This window comes from Scomber scombrus, chromosome 6 (genome assembly GCF_963691925.1).
Source record: "Scomber scombrus chromosome 6, fScoSco1.1, whole genome shotgun sequence".
NCBI lineage: Eukaryota > Metazoa > Chordata > Actinopteri > Scombriformes > Scombridae > Scomber > Scomber scombrus.
In genome coordinates, this window is record NC_084975.1 from 5,821,340 (window position 1) to 5,840,518 (window position 19,179).

The 19,179-nt window shown below is 39.3% G+C and overlaps 2 protein-coding genes across 2 annotated transcripts in view; both read right to left on the minus strand.

Moving 5' to 3' along the window:
* Positions 1 to 562: 562 nt before the first annotated feature.
* On the minus strand, positions 563 to 5,311 carry alx1 (ALX homeobox 1). The gene is made up of 4 exons (XM_062421336.1): positions 5,122 to 5,311; positions 4,396 to 4,700; positions 3,896 to 4,024; positions 563 to 904 (listed from the first exon to the last, which is right to left on the minus strand). Exons 1-4 carry the CDS (start codon positions 5,309 to 5,311, stop codon positions 563 to 565), a joined length of 966 nt encoding a protein of 321 aa, XP_062277320.1.
* Positions 5,312 to 11,874: 6,563 nt separating this feature from the next.
* The window catches only part of lrriq1 (leucine-rich repeats and IQ motif containing 1), a 38,791-nt gene continuing 31,486 nt past the window's right edge, over positions 11,875 to 19,179 (minus strand). Inside the window, exons 28-33 of the mRNA XM_062420806.1 lie at positions 18,361 to 18,477; positions 18,225 to 18,279; positions 17,376 to 17,499; positions 16,967 to 17,081; positions 16,094 to 16,158; positions 11,875 to 12,008 (exon numbers count right to left, since the gene is read on the minus strand). Coding sequence (XP_062276790.1) covers positions 11,875 to 12,008; positions 16,094 to 16,158; positions 16,967 to 17,081; positions 17,376 to 17,499; positions 18,225 to 18,279; positions 18,361 to 18,477 — 610 coding nt within the window. The remainder of the gene's footprint in view (positions 12,009 to 16,093; positions 16,159 to 16,966; positions 17,082 to 17,375; positions 17,500 to 18,224; positions 18,280 to 18,360; positions 18,478 to 19,179) is intronic.

Consider the following 19,179-nt stretch of genomic DNA (forward strand, 5'->3'; position numbering starts at 1 on the left):
ACAATGCACTGGATATTACCCTGAACGTCTGACTGATATGAGTGTATTGCTTTGGTTGAGCTACATGAAGGCACCCTCATTTCCTAAAAAAGTGTCTCTGAAAACATGATTGTCTCAGTATTGAATGACAGTAGCATAAATCTGCCTATCACTGGAAACGCAGCTGATTGTCAAACGACGTTGTTTTTAAAATGTTTGTTGCTAACATGAGCTAAGAGAGTGATTCATTTTAGAAGCTTTTAGAATAAGTAGAGGACCACAAACCCTTTTCCATTTCCATTTCCACCCTCTATACTTTACTACATTTTTTATCAGTCTAGAGTTTGATGTGATGCATGAATCTAAATATCAGGGTGGTGTGATTGTGAGAATGACCATATCTATCTATGGCTGACATCTGCTCTGAAAGCCACTGAACTGTAGTTAGATCTGAGCTGCGGGTGAAGAAGAAAAAACAGCTTTTTCTAAAATTATTTCAGACTCTGCGTAATCCATACACTGGAAATTTAAAACACTTTTCCACACATTATCCAGACTTTCCAGACATGCAGAGGAACCTTGATCACATGGCCCAGGAGATGTTGGCCGTGTGCTCCTTGGCCTTCATGCGCAGCACGGCGATGCTGGACGAGCGCCTCTCGAACTCGGGCTTGGTCTCGAAGGCGTGGTGGCCGTTGGAGGTCGGCGTGAGGAGGGAGTCCGCGCTGAAGAAGTTGTTGAGGGACACGTGGCCAAACTGGTTCTGCTGGTTAGGGAAGCCCACGTAGCCGTGGTCTGCGGCGCCTGCGGCCGAGCGGGGGGAGTGCGAGTAGGAAGTGACGCAGGGAGGGGAGCCTCGGGGAAGCATGCAGGGCGACACCACGGAGCCGCCGGCAGAAGGGCTGGGCCACAGGTTGTTAGGGATCTGTTGGGAGAAGGATGGCGTGAGACACTGGAGACAAAAACATGTCATGAGGATACAAAAGTTACATTAGATTAACATTACATAGAATTAAACTTATTATGTATCTTTTAAGCTAGTTGAAACTTAAAATATTTGAATTATCTTTATAGACGGATGGATTTAGGCCTACATATACATTTAGCATTTATCATGAGATTTTTTTTTTTTTGCCGTGGGATCCCTCTTTACTGCTGGGCACCTGAGAAACTGCATTACTATGACAACCAGCAACAGCAAATCATCATTAGCTGAAGTGTTATTGCCTATTATACATTTATTATACAGTGATTACAATATGTTTACTTCTTCATCTGCTCCACTATATTTGAAAACACATCATAGCACATAATTAACATGATGAAATGATACTAAAAATGCAGAATAGATGTAAAATGAAATTAAACATTTTTGCAGCATCCTTGGACTGTCCTCAGGGCACCCCAGGGTGCCGCAGCACATACTTTGGAAACTTCTGCTTTATAGAAAAGTTTATGTCTTACAGGCTGCACTGACAATAAAAATAAAAATATAGGACGTAAATCTTGTGTTCTACCTCTATTCAATTCTCGGTTGCAATCCAACAGAACTATCATGAAGCTACAGGAATCTCCAGCAGAGAAAAAGAATAAACAAAACTTAAAGTATAGATGTAAAGATTATTGCTGCGGCTTCTGAGTGTAGCTGCAACTGTTGAAACTGAGTAGATTGGTCAAAATGCACATTTCTTAAACACACAGTAAAATCTTTGGTGGGGTTTTCCTTCACCCCGTATTACAAAAGCATGTTTTCTCACTTAACTCTAGTGGTATCCGCTTTTATTTGTCCAGATATCTATTTCTCACATTTCTGCCTTCACCCCAATAAAATGAAGGTGAAAGGAATTGTGTTTCTGGTGCTCTAAATATTGAAAAAAAAATACACTGAATGAATTCAGCAGAAACATGTCTTTCCATAAATGATAATTTTACCTTCGACTAAAGAAATAACTTCTATGGAAACTGTTAACATCATGTTTTGTGGATTTTCTACAGAGAGAGAGAGAGAGCGAATGGCTTTGTGTTATTTCTAATAACATGAGCTTCATTCACCTCCATTGTTATAAGTTTGCAGCAGAAAACTCAGAGACAGATATCCGAAAACCTTGATAAATGACGCAAAAATGCAATAATCTACATGATAAAGTATCACTAGAGAGAGAGAGGGGGAAAAAGAGTGTGTTTTTTTAAGTGAACCAACTTTTTATGCATCAATATCAAAAAAAAAAAAGAAGATCCAAATAATGCCAAACACACAAGGCGTCTTATAATTCTGAAGTTTCCATATTTTTAGAGTTGGCATTTTACTCGACTGTCAAAAAGCAGACTGGACAGTGACGACAGAGAGCAGACATGAACCCATCTGGACAGCACACAGTCAACACCACATTGACTGATATTCAAGGCAGGAGCTCCAGTCCACAGAGCTGCAGGAAACATGTCTGTCTTTAAACGTAAAATTACAGTCTTCACTGACAAATCGCAGTCAAATGACTTCATTCACTTGCCAGTGACGCCAATATATCAAACTGGGAGGAGAAGCCAAGACAAGTAAGCATGTGAGTAGCATCCTAAAATTGTTTTGGGTCAAAATTAAGAGCGACTGCAGCTTTCTTCACCAAGTCATATCAAGAAAATACATTTTAAACATATAAACGCACCGAAATTGTTCCCTAAATTAAATATGACTGCAATAAAATTCAGAAAATATTTAATAGTATATAAACTGTGCACTGAACAAACTGGCTGTTGCTTAGCACGGGACACCTTTTGCCAAAAGTACAAAGTTTTTCACTGCACACCACAAACCAATTGTGGTTTTGGTAATGAGTAAAAGTCTGATCTGACAGAGAGATAAACTTCATTTTTGTAGCACGAAAATGTGGTTGTAGCATGAGAGTCAGCTTGGCCAATCATCTGTTTTGCCTTCCTGACAACATGTGCCATCGATAAGCAGGACTTCAAGTCTTTGCCTAAAAAGAAAATGGCCAACGATTGTCAACAAAACAAAACCAAACCCTTTAAAACCCACAAAAATGCAATCCATGTCCACTGTGTTTAGGGAGACAAAAACACCCACTGCCAACACAGTTACATGTAGCGAAGGGAAGAAAAAAAAACAAAAAAAAAACAAGGATCGTCCATTTAATGACAGTAATCTGGATCAGCTGTATGAACGGGCATGGCTGATATCCAGAGGTATCTATCAGAAACATGTGTGAGGAAAATACGAGACAGTCCAACAGATTTCTGACCTGGTCTTGGTCTGCCAGGGCATAGCAGAGCTGTTACTGTGACTTTTACTGCTTTTATACAACTCTCCTTTGACTACAATAAAGCTGCTTTCTGTGTGCTCAAAATGTGAGCACTGCCTCTTGCATATTTCCATCTCTGGAAAACCTTAAAAAAAGCCTCTACACCATTTTTTTTTTTTTTTTTGGAGGCCTCATCTTAGTTTTTGATAGGAAACACCTAGAAAAGGACAAACTGACACTATTTGTCTCCTCTCACCTCCTCTTGTAACTGACCTTTGTCCAAACTGCAAGATAAATGTTCAGCTAACATGAAATCTGATATAAGGTCATTAATTCAGCCGTGACACCTCACAGTCTCTAATCAGTGTGTCCAGCCTCTTATCTGAAGATGCGTTTCATAATAAGTGATTAATAGAGCAACAATGACAGCCTAATGATTTATGCAGATGAGAGCATGAATTTTACTGTTGCATACATGAAGTGAGCATTTGCAGAAGAGAGGAATAAGAGGGATGAAGGTCGGAGATCAGAGGCCGCTGTGAGTATTTACGCACCACCGGAGTCTGAGCTAAGAAAGAGCTTTAAATTCCCTTTATTTATTTGGCATCTACAATATTTTAGAGACACTTTAAATGTGAAGAAGTGTTGGGGAAAAAACGCACCTGTGTGTAGCTGTCCGTTCTCGGTAACACGGATAAATCGTAAGTGGCTGCAAAGTGAGTTTTGGCTTGTTGGATTTGTCCGTAGCGCTCTCTTTTCCTCCACTTTGCTCTTCTGTTCTGAAACCAAACCTGGAAGGATACAAAAAAAAGAGCAAATAAAATTAAAGCAAAATAAAAATGAAGCCAGTTTTTTTTTTACAAGATTTTAGATGGGGAAAAAATGCAGGCCTTCAAGATTCAAGAAAGTGTATACAAAATCTGGTTTAAAATTAATTAAACATATTTTGGAGACCCTTGAGCAATGGTAAAGAAGAGGATTGACTAGTGTAATATTAATTATTGGACATATTACTGTGGGTTTTTTTTAACATAAGCACCAATGGAAATATTTTACGCAACGCAGCGTATTTCACCCTCCTAAATTTATTTTTAAATTCTTCTATCCCAAGTTAAAGCTCCTAATAAAGATAAAACATTAGAGTCCGCTGATAAACTTGTACCTGCACTCTGGCCTCTGTTAATTCCGTCCTCATGGCCAGCTGTTCCCTCACATAAACATCTGGATAGTGAGTTTTCTGAAAGACTTTCTCCAGCTCCTCCAGCTGCGCGCTGGTAAAGGTCGTCCGGTGTCTCCTCTTCTTGCTGCTGGACACGTTACTGTCGCACTTGTCTCCCATGTCGTCCAAATCCGTTTTCTCCTGTCCGGTTGTGACCGGAGACGAACGCAGAGTGCAACAATTATCCATCGACCTGCCGAGATCCGAGTGCAAAGTGTCGTCGTCTGTTTTTGGCACACCGTAATTGGCTGAAGTGAGCAAATACACACAGGTATAAATGGATGATAATGCATTTTACACTTTGATATTATATTATAACTGCACATTAAAGCCTAAAATATAAATATGTGGGATGCAAATTAGTGTGTGGCCCAATTAGCCTTTGAGACAATTTATTAACATCAATTCAGTTTTGCTCATAGGCCTACTAAAATAAACTGGGTGGAATAATTCAAAAATAACAACAAACTTCTCCAAATTTTAACAATGTTGGAAGTAAAAAAAAAAATAGAAAGAAACCACAATCAATGAGTGTAATTAAAAGTGAAAGTTTTGGAAAGGAAAAAGTGTAAGTTGTTTTGTTTTTATTCTAAAATGTTCTTGTATTATCACACAGATGCACAACAACTCATATCAAACTGCAGTGTTTACGCTTTCTTTTTTACGCACCGTTTTGGTCTCCGCAGGGCGAGGACCGGTGTTCGCTACTCTGAAGCCCGAAGGCCTGCACACATTTCGGGGGAGACTTGCTGTAGTACTGCGCGCTGTCCAGACTCTCGATGACTTGATCCATGTAGTAATCGCTGGCCTTCATCGCTTGGCTTTTCAAGGCAAACTTATCCTCCATGTACTCCATCATCTTCGCCGAACTCCGCTCACGCTTTTTAATCAAATGTCACCATAAAAAAAAAAGAAGAAGAAGAAAAAAGACACTAATCGCCGTCGCGCACCGATGAACGGAGCGGTCCTCTCGTAATGCAATAATTCGCCAATGGAGTTAATTTGCTCTGTCTTGAAGGCAACAAGGTCTTTATAGCCCCAAAGAGAATGGGATCCTTAAAGAGCCTCCCCTCCTCTCTCTGAATATGAAGCAGCAGCAACTCCTCCCACGCCCTGAATCCAAACCAAACAGCAGTTTAAAGTGATTTTAGACCCACAACGACTCTGAGAGGAGACAATCAAAACTGACTTTAATTTACAGCCTGTTTAGACTTTCACAATGAGGCAATCATTTATCTGCAGCTGCAAGTTGTGACTACAAATGGGATTTAATAGAGTCTTTGGATACTTCATCCCTGCTGCTCATTTATTGCGTTTTGTGGAGTTTTAAACCTGTGTGAAACAGGATTGAAGTGAATAAAATTTGAGATATTTAGATAAACATTAAAATACTTTAATTTAATTAAACCTAAATTATACTAATGATTATTTTAAACCTTACAGCAAACTCACCAAGACAATTACAGCATATTTGCCTTATACAAACGTAAATTTCAAGCCTATAAAGATGGAATATAACTCATTAAATATGTTTGAATTTTTAGAGCAAAAAGGGGAAAAAAGTGCAGAAACCAGGAAGGAAAATTATTTTTACTTTGGTTCGTTCAGTAACAAAAATGTGTTGCGTCAAATATGTTGGACACTGGAAAATATGGCTCCAAATGTTGCCCTTAGTTTCCATTTTTTAAGAAATTAAAGTCAAGTTACACCATTTAACCGTTAATTAGTCACGTGCACGTCTGAGCGTAGAGGCCCATAAGATGTAGGGAGAGAGGAGAGGATTTAAAATTAAATTAGTTTACAAATCCTGACATTTTTGGCAAATGAGGGCGCCGGTCAATTAATACAATTTACCATTTTCATAATCATGTTCAATATGGCTCAAACTGAGAATAATGAACAGCATATTTTTGTTCATTCGCTTTACTCGCATTTCGGGTCGACTCAAAAAAAAAAAAAGTGTTTTAAATGTATTTTTTTCTAATTAAATGTGAATCTGATGTCAGTGATATTCGATATTCTGTCTGTTTGCACACTGAAATTAATCCACACTTTCTAAAATATCAGATTTATATCCTGAAATAATCAAACTCACCTTTTAAATCTGATGTTTTAAACGATTTTATCATTAGAGCAACAAATGAGTGATAATAGCTTTTTTTAGTAATGAACAAAGACTAAAGGCTTAATGGTGCTTATTTTAATTATTTTACTTAGTTTATTTATGTTTTTTATTTTATTTTAATGTAACTTAAAGACCAAAATAAAGATCAGTAAAGAACATTTAAATAAACAGGGCCTCTGCCTGCAGTGAAAAGCTGAGGTTTGACAGATATCCTTTGTGAAAATATAACATGAATAACATCAATTTAGGATTAATATTTGACATCCAGAAGTCCTGTAAATGAAGTATTGACCTTTTCTTGCTCGAATTAAAGACCAAACATCCTCCTCATGCAGGAAAGTTGAGTTTCATTGAAGCCAGCCGCCCTGCCTGCATCCAGGAGCAGACACACAGGACTCAACGGGGAGTTTTTCTAAAAAGAACAGGAAGAGCTGTTCTTCTATTTCTTCTTATTGGAGGATTTATGTTACAACAAACCGGAGCCCATCTCCCACCTCCACACCTCCACCCACAGCCTCACCACCTGCAATGCACACCATGCGTACTGTATAGCTATGGTTCGCTGTAGGGTCAGTGGCAGTACCTGGGGCTGCACGGTGCCACAGGAGAAAAAATAAAAATAAATAGAGGTGCTCTTAAGTAGCAGGGGGGTGTCTTATTGGGCTTCTAAGATGACCTCGCACATTGGCTCATGCTGAGGAGAAAATGTGAAAAGTTCACTGTGGTTTGGTGGGCCTTCAGCTGGAAATATCTGCCACAATAGATGCTCCGTGGGTTTGTGAAGTCGGAGGGCTTGGTAACCTTTTAGGCCGATCAGTCAGACTAATTATTGAAGTGCTGCAGCCAATATGTCATGTGAGCCACCTGGAAAGACCTCGTTTTTCAATATTAACCTGAGCTGCCAGTTAGTTATAACATTATGTAGCAGCCAATGTGGTCAAAATATGATTGAACTTAACTAATATCATTCATTTCAGTCTTAATGTGACTGAATGTGATCCAGCATAACCGAGGCAAAGCCCGAGAGGCCACACCATGCCACTTCTGAGGAGAAGGAGACATGACATCATGATGCCCGGAGCTACCCTTGGGTCTAATTCAATCTATTGAAATGTCTTCAAACTTTGGCTAGCCACGAAACACACAAACGACCAGAGTTTATTTTCCCCAAAAGCACAAATTTTGTGGAGCTTATGAATGTCACTTGAGTCTGCAGAGCATTTGGCTCACAGGGCTGAATATCAAAAAGTGAAAGCAGCACATTCGTGCTTTAAAGTTTGTTTTCATTTTGTTTGTTTGTCTTTTGTTTTTCCACAAGTCAGGCATTCCTGAGCACCGACAAACTTCTGCTCTAAATCACTTGACTAAGTCATCTGGGTTCATGTCGACATGTTAAACAGGCCACCTATGACTGAAACCAGATCAGACCAGCTGGCAGGGTCAGTCAGGCACAATCCAGATGATATGGATACACGTTAAAAGCTTATTCTAATAATTATACAATTAGAAGACATTTACAGAGTGCGTCACATAGTCAACATGAATGTAGAACAAACAGTAATAACTCATAAACACAATATAGTCAAGGTGAACTCAATTATTACATTATAAATAGTCATTAACCTTAAAATGATTTATTATTTAGGCTTTTAAAAATGTATTTTATAGATTTAGACGTTAGCATAAACACAGTTTAATAAAACTGACGACCTTTATATTGGATTTATTACTTCAAACTTTTATCTAACAAGCACATTTAGTAAAATAAAACACATGAAGATCCTGTAACAGTGCTGAATCACAGACAGTCGATGTACAAACAATTTATTTAATAATTATTGAATCCAGTCATCCAGTGTTTGTCATTTTAACAGCTGGACAAACAGACAATTTTCAATTTTAGCCGTGTTTTATTTGTGTAGTTCAATTTCAAAAAAATCACAAATTAGCTTCATGGAGCTTTACAGTCTGTACAGCAATACAACGCCTTCTGTCCTGAGACCCTCGACTCAAATAAGGAGAAAATCCACAAAAAAAAAAAAAACCCTTTGGCAGGAACCTGGAAGTACTTTTTCTCCTGATGACCAATGTGCTGAAGTCAACAATCTATGTAATTCCTCTCAAGAGTTTCTTCCACATAATCTCATCTCTCAGATGTATTTCAAGACAATAAATCTAATTAAATCACACAATTTGATTAGATTATTACAAAAACCCTTCATAAAGTATGGATTATCCTTAAAAGTTATAAATCAAAAAAAGATGCAGGTGTAGTAGCTGTGCACAATGTGTGAAATGCTGTGTATGAACATATCTTGCTATAAATGTCACATATCATCTGTATACTCTTTTACATCTGAATTTAAATGCTTCTGTTCTAATTTAAACATAATTAACACACAATAATAACACAACTTTACATGTTTTAGTCATAAAGTGAGCTAATTGTAACATCAGTCCTACCTTCAGCTGAGCTCTTAGAAAGAAGGGAGTCTGACCTCTTTTCACTGATATTTTATGCCAACAGTTACCATTCAGGGAATAAATCAGCTTTGACTTTTACCAGGGTCCGATGCAGAAGAGTTTCCACTTGTGTGAGTTTATTCCCAATTTCTTCCTAAATATGGTTCATATTTATAAGAGAGCTTGCACATTCCTCAGAGTTTATATGCATTCCCCCCTTTTCTTTACTTTGGCTTAATAAGATGGCCAATTATGTCAAAAGTCAAAAAATGTAGAGGAATATAAGGACAGGACATCTCTTCTGTCACTTTTCCATTTTTCTTTTATCGATAAATTTGGATGGGATTTCAAATTAAGGTAATAAAGGTTAGAGCCTTTCCCTACAATCCTAATCGTTTTATTAGTCTTTTATGATTTATTATCCACTTTAATAATAAATATAACTGCTTCTTTGCTGGACCAGCACATTACTAAATCTTCAGATCAGCCATACTCCTCCTACAACCACATTTCAGTTTGTCATGCTGCTTCAACACACATGAACTTTAGATTGTTGCATTGTCCTCCTCATAATGTCTTTTTTTTTGTTTTTTTGCACCAAGAAAAACTTTTAAATTTTAGATGCGTTAACAACAAATCACTTACACATTACATTGCAGCTAATCATTTTTGTGCAAGCTATGCTGCTGAGTTCAAACGTTAATGTAATTTTTGTATCAATCCAGGCAGCCATTGGTTACCATTCAATTCCATATGATATGAAAACCAACCAGCACACTATTGAAGCTGCTTAAATTGCAATAGATTTAGTCAAAATAACATTTTTGTTGTGAGCTACAGCTAAATATGCACTTAAACTGCATAACCACACAGAGATAAAGTGATGTAACTTTGATGTTTGATGTGTGAAAGATAACAGACTTTAAATGTCTACTAAAATACTTACAAAAAACTTGAAATAAATGGAAACCAATGTAATGACTGTAGCAAAATTATATCTAAAAATCTAAAAATAGTACAACATACACAAAAAAAATAGTCCCTAGACATGTACAGTATGTAACTTTTGGTGAAATAAAAACTTGAAAACACACTGTTCTGGCTCTTTTAATGCACTTATAGGAAGTGCTTGGAGCGATTCGGATACGAAACCTCTCTCTGCCAGACTCCGTTTGACAACATTTGCTGACTTGAGGTCAAGGCTGGCAAGGCAGTCTGAGCTGAGAGGGACATTCTTCATCTAATCTTAATGTGTGGCGGAGCATTCATTTCACCAGGCAATGGATTTTGAGTGTCTTACGTTACATATAATTTAGCCATAACCCAAAAAGTAAACAGATCTAATGAAGTCTGGTGGACGATGGTTTAACAACATAATTATAGGAGTTGTAGTGAAGAGGTCTACAACTTTCCCCCGGTTAAAACTGTACTTAGATGTACGTAGATCTATATAATGCTATTACTTTTAGTCGCCTCTATCGTAATAATGTATGAGTGATAGATATCCGACTTGTCCATCACTACAGTTGGATCGTGACAGTGCGATGACAGAGAAACACCCCCCTTTGGTGTCCCTCAGGGGGTTTGAAAAATAAGTCCCCCCCCCCTCTCCCCGAAGGAGAGCAGTGTTCTTGAGTTTCACAACAACCCCCGAGTGGGCAGGACCACCACATCTCTGGCATACGCCGCTCTCCGAGACAAAAATCCCCCATCAGCCCGTGTACAGTCATAACACACCCCCCAGACATGTGTAAGCGTAAGATAGATGGGGGGGAAAAAATAGACAGGAATGCATTTCCTGCCAGGGAGCCACTCTCCAGCTCTGACTATTTGTTTTGACATTCATTAAGTTATCATTTCCAGAGCAGCTAGGAACCTCCAAAGACTGAGGTTCACCACCTCCGGTAGGACAGTGTTTGTGGACGGACGCTTCGGCTCTCCAAATTCAAATACACAGACAGGGCCGTTATAATCCACAAATGAAAATAAAGAAAACATCTTCCTAATTCTAACACCAATGTTTGTGCTTGGCTCAAAAAGCAGTAATTCCGAGTCCAGTGTAGTCAATGTCTAAATATATCCACAGAATGGCGAAATTGCACTTAAATTTCTGGTCTTCATTAAAGTTTACTCCTAAGAGAGCACACGAAAGATGGAAAAAGCAAGCATACTCCCAATATTTACAAACTATAATCCATATATTTTTATCAAAAGAGTGCAATAACAGAAGTTCAACATCCTAAGAAACACGAATCCACGAGTAATAAAGGTCCTGGTTCTTATTTCCTGCCATCATTTGCATATGAAGCGTGTCATTTGCTAAAGGTTTGTGACTTTGCTCCATGTGTTTCGGTGCTGGTTGGCTGCGATCGCGTTCATGCAGTGATACTTGAGCAGAATGAACATCATGGAAGCGCCTGAAGATATTTGGGCTGGTCCAGGTCCTATTGCTCTTAATTAACTTTAAGGAAAAGGGAGCCCGAGTTTTCAGCTCTGTTTAAAAAGAACAGCTGCAGGGGGGATTCCACGCAGGCGATAAAATAGCATTATAACTAACAAAGAAGATTAACTTTGCATCTTAGGACATCACATTTGTGCTGTTTTGATTTCTGCAATTTCCTAAATTGTACGATACAGAGTATTGTGAGAATTATGTTGCATCCAAAGGTAACACGAACATGTCCTGGCCCAAAATAGATACACAGATATGGTAAAATACTGTATTACAGGGGCAAAAGGGTAATCAAAAAAATATTCTAAAAAAACACCACAACTGTGTCTGCCTGTTTTTAGTAAGAATGGTGTCTTGGCTGCACAGTTTGAGAGTTTGTGTTTTACTTGCACACTTTGTCCCTCTTCTTTCCCCCTCCCCAGCCGCCACTCAGCTGGACAGGGTTGTCTCGAAAAGAGATGCGATCCTTTTTTGATGGAGCAGACGTGACTCGTTTAGGCGATGGAATCTCTTTTTCTGAAGAAAGAGCAACGAAGAAGAACAAGTTAATATCTCAAATGCAAAGCAAGCAATGAAAAATCCATCCAACATAGGCTTTAAATGGTTATTCATTAGATTTGTGCTATTTAAATCATATATTTGGACTTGCGTCAATCTAAGGGTAGCCAGTACTGTGACATGCTTTTAATGGATTTTTGGTGACCAGGTCTGCTTTATTTGTCTGCTTAGTCATTTAAATGGATGTTAATAACATGGGTTATCAATACTCAATATAACATAATAGGTTTCTGGAGAAAAGACTAGTTATGTAAAGTAAAGTAAAATGTTGCTGCTACCATCAGAAATGTTCTGCAGGGCATTAGCTTTATCACATATGTTTGATTTTGTGCAATATATGCAATCCATCAGAATACACTTAAAATGTAATGAAACGCATTCAATTGGAAATTTGCACTCACTTAGTTGCTCTCAGTACATGCAAACGAGCCGATAGGCATTGCATGATCGGCATATAATTGACAAAGCATTAGCTGAATGGAAAGAACATTCATTTCATGGTGGGTAACAAAACTCTTGTGGCTTTTCAATTGATTTCAACCAAACTGCCAGCACACACTGAGATTATTATCATATACCAATCGGTTAAATTATAGCTTTTAACTTTAAATGTAAGTTAGTGCTGAAACAATCGACTAATTGGTCAATCCAACAGAAAATTATCAAACATTTATCAAGCCACATTTCAAACACTTTTGCTGGTTCTCTTTTCTGTGGATTTGCTGCTTTTCTTTGTTTTATATTATTGGGAATAGACTATTTATGGGTTTTAGACTAATGGTGAGACCCAAGCAATCCAAAGATGTCACCAGATAGCATTTTCTGATATGGAAAGATAAGATAAATTAACCAAAAGTAATCTTTATTGGCAGCCCTAGAATGAAGCATTAAAATAGTTACACAAAGCTTTCTGGATTCTTTATTGCTTTATATTTAATAATAAAATGTATCATTACTTTAATATGAATATTTTCTACTTCAGGATGCAATTTTAGCTTTAGTCTGGAGATAACGTGTGTCTCTGATCTCTGTCTCGGTAGACTTGAAACGACGCTATATTAAATCTCACAGTAAAGACTTAAGTGTGAGGAGGTAAGGATCTGTGTTTGTGTGCTCTGTCAGTCAGGAGCGTTGTGTGCCATATCAGAGGCCCTTCCATTTCACCTGGGGATCAGTACAAAGCTTTTCAAACACACAGAACAAAGGCTGTGCTTGGAGCGGGCATGATGCATTCCACGTGTAGAGCCCAGGCCCGCAGTCTCCACGGCCGCCCCACACAGGGAGTCAAACAGCGGGGAGGGCTTTAGAGGAGGTGGGGGGGCCTGGGACGCATCACAGGTACTGACCCGGCTCCAAATACGTGCACAGCTGGCACACTGTATAGAATATCTATCCACTTACATTTGAACTGAAGTCATACCTAATCACACCTCTGTAGATTTTGATTTAACTCATGTCCGTGGTTTAACACAGTGCAATTCCTCTCCTGATGGTTTGTGTAATGTAGTTTGAAGATAAACCACCACCAGTCTTTTGTGTTTATTTTAAGAAACTTTAGGCCGGCTTTGGTGGCTGAATTTAGTTTATTAAAGACTTTTGTTCAATTATCTGTTCTAAATCGAAAACAGAGGCAAAAACTTGATCCACGTGTTGCTAATTTCAATGCAAGTTGTGCAGTCATGCTATTAAATGTAAGGAGATAAACAAATGGCCACACATTTGACCCAACCGCTGTGACCAAACAAATTGTTTTCGATCATTTACTCCTATTAAGGTTGAACAGCGGACAAAATTGAGGGAGCAGATATGCAACTTAAGTGGTTTCCTCTGCACATGTAATGAAAATATTTTGTGAGCCTGGAAACGCATTTTATGGCACCGTCCCAGCAAGTGGTGGGTATCGCGTTGCAGTAGGTTATTGAGTAGGTTATAGAGTATTCATGTAGTCTTTACTGCTATGGCAAACTCTGTGAACCCTCTAAATTTAAACCTTCACTTTGATGTATGTATGTCACTTCAGAGGCAAAGGAAATACAAGTTTTTGATAAATTAAGTTTGAGTCATAATATTAAACTGACTCATGTAGTCTGGCTATTAAAATATTTTTATCAATGAAGCTGCATTTGCCTAATTTCCTGATTTCTCTAACATAATCAATTTCCTCTGATATGATGAGTTTTTGATGATGTACTACTGAGACCATTAGATGCCCTTCCAAGTTTAAGAAATATCTAATTGGCTTCTTTTTTTCTTTTTTTTTTTAAATGATCTTGCCTTAAACATACATTCATATTTCAATTTGCTCGAAACAATTACGATAAGAAGTGTTTTCATCGGTGAAGACAGAGAGGCTTTCTCTCTCTAAGCCGAGCTTCTGGAGAAGAACAACAGTCTGTCTGCTTAGCACGACAACACTCACTCCTGCTGCTGCTGCTGCTTCACCTCGTGGATATAATTTTGAAATCATCATCGGAATCCAATTTGGCTTCGTTATCGGGGACAGGGCTCTCCTTCACTTGGATTCCTGGGCTCTTGTTTAAAGTGGTCATCTGCTATCAGGCTGTCAGTAGCATCTTTGTCACTCAGACTCCTGAGCCCCCACTACTCCTGACAGAAGGGCCAGTCATTCTTTGCTGAAAGGACTGATTTTTTTTTTTTCAGACTGCCCGTTTCCTGTCAGAGGAGAAATTCACGGCACTCTGTCCCCGGCCCGACCTTGTAGCTCCCCTCCCCTCCCAAAGCAGCCGACGAGTGGATTCAGTCTGGGCTGAATAAGCAGCGGCCTTTATCCCTGGCTCGGCAAACTCAGGTCTGTATGACCCGAAACCAACGGGTGCATGTGTGCAAACACGGAAACATCTGTACACACATGTACTCAACACACAGGTTTATACAGACATGCGCACACACAGACACACAGGTATGCACACAAGCCCCTCTGATGTTATGAAAATGTAGGAACAACTATTTATTACAGTATTTTTATGTCACTCATAGTTTTAGTTATAAAACTTCCTGTCGTTGCAACTATTAGAAAAAATAGTTCTCAATTTTAAGAGTCCAAGGAAAACAAACGGCAGAATCTGATGAGTACATTTCTCTAAAATTAAACATAAGCAACACATGTCTGGACTGACTGTTTTTGTGAGTGAAAATTAAAAAGACTCAGTCACGCTGTTTACTTCAAGTCTTGTTGAGTCCTATGTTTGAGAGTTTATTTTAAAAAATATATGTTTTTATAGGAACAAGGTGAGTTTGTGTAGAAAAACGGCTGAGAAGACTCACTTGCATGACCCAAAGAGTTTCTGCGAGGATAATTGTTCTCTTTGCAAGGCTGGGCAGCTAAACTGTTGTTGGCCCACAATCCACTGGCGTGATGTAGAGGTTCTGTGTATCCTGGTTCAGCCTGCACGCACCACACACACACACACACACACACACACACACACACACACACACACACACACACACACACACACACACACACACACACACACACACACACACACAAATGAGGCCCAACGTGACACGTCTCACGCAAGCAGTCCAACATTTTGAAAAACATTCAACAACCAGCGGCTCTGCAGTCTGAACATATCTAAGAAACAGGAGGAAGGGGGCGGCTCCTCTTGCCAGTGATCATAACTCAAACTGCTCTATAACAGTACACGGAGACCAGCAGTTTCTGACTTCAAAGACCTCACGAGCATCAGTATCGTTCTCAGGTCCAGGCACACTGCTGAAAAGTGACACTGGGATTTCTGCAAGTGAAATGAAGAAATTGCAGCCAGTTGATCCAATTGAAAGTGTCACTGTGGAGCTTACCCTCAGACTCACCTCCCCCCTCTCTCCTTTAAATTGAAGCTGATGAGCCAGGCCCCAGGAGGGGGAACCCACAGCGTGGGACATGACTCTGACTGGTGAATGTAAATAATGCATACCTCCACATACATGCAACTGCCCCCCACGAAAGATTCAAATCAAGATTCACTGTCGTTCAATGAAGTGAGTGGACTGCAGAGGAAAGCGGGAGGGGACTGTACTCACCACAAGCTGCACTCTGCCTCCATTCAGAATATCTGAGCTGATCTCCGGTAAGAAATGCTCGCTGAGGATAAGACAGAAAAAAATGTACAAACATATGGGTTATTAGTGCTCTGTGTATTTCAGAAGGTTTCAGCAGTTTCCCCTCTTCACTTCTGTGCAATTACCTCTGACATATCATAAAATAAACAAAGATTCCACTCATGATAATCTTGATGTCTGTTTGTTGGGTAGGTTAGGAGTTAGCACAGGATAGCCCAAATGCTCACTGCTTGTGTTGCAGACAAGCCAATAGAAACAGAAATCAGCTCTGTACAGAAAATATGGTTTCAGCAATTAGCACAATTAACCAGCTTGACAGAAATAAAAGCCATGGCAATGTTTTATTAATTTAAAAAAGTTCTAGCTGTAAGTTTTTCATTGATTGCTCTAAAATCCCATCATTCACTACTGTAAAAACTGATGAAAGAATAAAAATGTTGGAAACAAAATGAAATCTTGATCCAAAACAAGAAAAGATGTATTTTCTTACATACTGCCCCCTCAGGGGTCTCTAGCCATGCAGATAGTTTGGGTTTTATTTGGCCCAGTTGTGAGATAGCTGCCTCGGGGATTTCTGCTGCTACACCAATACTATGACGGTGAATGGAATTTTGTTTGTGGTGCTCACAGCACTGTGAATTTTCATTTAGAAAGTTCAATGTGCCTTTCCAAAAACAATGTCTCAGTTATAATATTAATCCACAGACCTCACTGTGAAATCTCAGAGAGACTGATATCTCAACAACAGATTGTCTACATGGCTAAATATTGTTAGGGGTAAATTAGAGGATAGTTTCTTTGCATAATACCTACAATCCAATACTGCTCACCTCTCTGAGTCCCTGTCAGACTGAGCAGCTTGGGTGTGCAGCCACTCCTGAGCTCGTTCCTGCCTCACTTGCTCATTCCTCTCTTCTTGCGGAAGGCCCAGCTCAGCCTCACGAACTGCACTCGACAGAAAACATCAAATAAACGTCACAGGCGATTATTTTTATACCTCCAGCTCCTCTTGTCGATTGAATAACATTCTTTATGACAATGGTAGCAAAGAAAAGAGAAATGAGTGTGCTGGCTAAATGGCAAGTGTTGGGGAGAAGGTGAGATGTTTCTAAAATGACAGGAGACATAATGAGAACTGCAGTGAAGTGTTAACAGATGCTCACCAGTGTGCAAGCTTAACAAATAAACAGGTTACGGGCCTAATCTGTGACAACGTTTGACATGTTTCACTGTAATTACAGTGGGCCAGAGTTCCCAGCACTGAGGGAGATCTGTGGTCAAAGCTCCCTGTGTTTATATTGGGATTAAGGTGGTGTATTTGTTTGGAGGACTCAGGGGTATTGTTATAATACATCCAAAGTTGCTGAAAGATGCAACAAGAGAGGCTCTGCTTTTTCCAACAATTGTGGGGGCTTGTGGTTCTCGGTAAAATTGAATCAAAGCAATGTTACAACAGTTTGTTAAGGAGAGAAATCTGAAAGGCTGATGATTTATGAGTTATGTCGAAATCCCATAATAAGGTTGTAATTCAAAGTAAACATTTATGTTGCGCTGACAGTAATGCTGCCGTAGATGGGTGAAAACTGATGAATTTTGACAGCCCAATGCTGGAACTAATGATGCATTTATTTAAGCCATTTACTTGCTTTTGCTGAGTTGTAAAAAGGAGAGAAAAGCTTTACAGTTTTCATGGGTTAATTGAGTAGCCCCACTAAAAATGTCAAGTGATAAATGCTTCCCCCGGGGCAGCAAAGGCCAGGAAATGGCCACTCGCACTTACTAAAGCTGAAAATACAGAGAGGCGAAGCATGGTCAGTCCGGAAAAACACTAATGTCCATGTTCATATACCTGTTATATCAGTGTATCAACCAAACAAGAGTTCTCTACTGTCTTTTACAGTTTTTATATGTCACTTATACTGTATCTATATCAAAATGATTGAAGGTGAATGCACATCGTAGCATAGCATGGGATTGGTGTGATACAAAATGAGTGCCATGAAAAAAATGATGTTGGACTTCAGTAGCAAGGAGAAAATCTCCTCTCCCTTTTCCCCTCTGAACCTTCCACTAAAACCCCCTCCTGACCCCCAAAACCTCCTGAATCCCCCTCCAGTACTCCTCCAGGACATCAGGAGGGGGCCTGTAGGAGTCACGCCTGTTAAGAGGGGCTCTTAAGCACATTAAGCAAGCTCGTCTCTACTGAGGAGGGGAAAACTCTGACTTAATATCAGAGAGTTGGGGAGTAGGAGGGGAGGGTGGAGGCTTTGGCCCGCAGCAAACCAGAGCTAAAGGAGAGACATGATGCTGGCACTTTGGAGCCTCCTCCCCTCCAACCTCACTGCAGAAACAAACAACACAGAGTCAGGCAACAGAGACTAATGTAGACCCTAATAAGAAACGAAATAGTGTCATGAATGTGCCAACTATCATCGTTTTGAGTAATATTACATAGTTCTCTTTTCCTTTGTAGTTTATTACAACTTGGATCAATTTTGTTATGATGCCCTTGTAAAGTAATTGCTGGGATCTGGGAACATAGCAACATTGCTACAACAATGTCAAATGGAGCAAGAAACATGTGATTGTAAAAAAGTCAACAATTTTTCCAGATCATCTAAACCATTTTATTTAGTGGTACAATCAAAAGTGAGCACACACACAATGTTGGAAATGTTGCACACACACATAATGTTGGAAAACTGAAAGTGCAGTAGGTCAAAGTTGAACTAAAAAGGCAGTCTGTGAGAGATGTTTACAGACAGAAGACGGACAGTTCAGGTAACTCAGCGTGCCTGCAGTTGCCCATCGTGTTGTCCAACCACGTCTAAAAGGCCAAAGAGTTCATTCTTGTTCATAGCGGCCACTCTCAAAAGCTGCATGAAAAGCATGCTGTCATAGAAAGAGGCGAGATGCAATGAATCATACAATTGGGGATAATTGTGCACATTTTGAAATCTCTCCTTAAAGGCATTAGCACTGTTGTACTTGGTCGTACACAACAAAAAATTGATGTAAGTAGTTGTTTAAAGAATGACAGAAG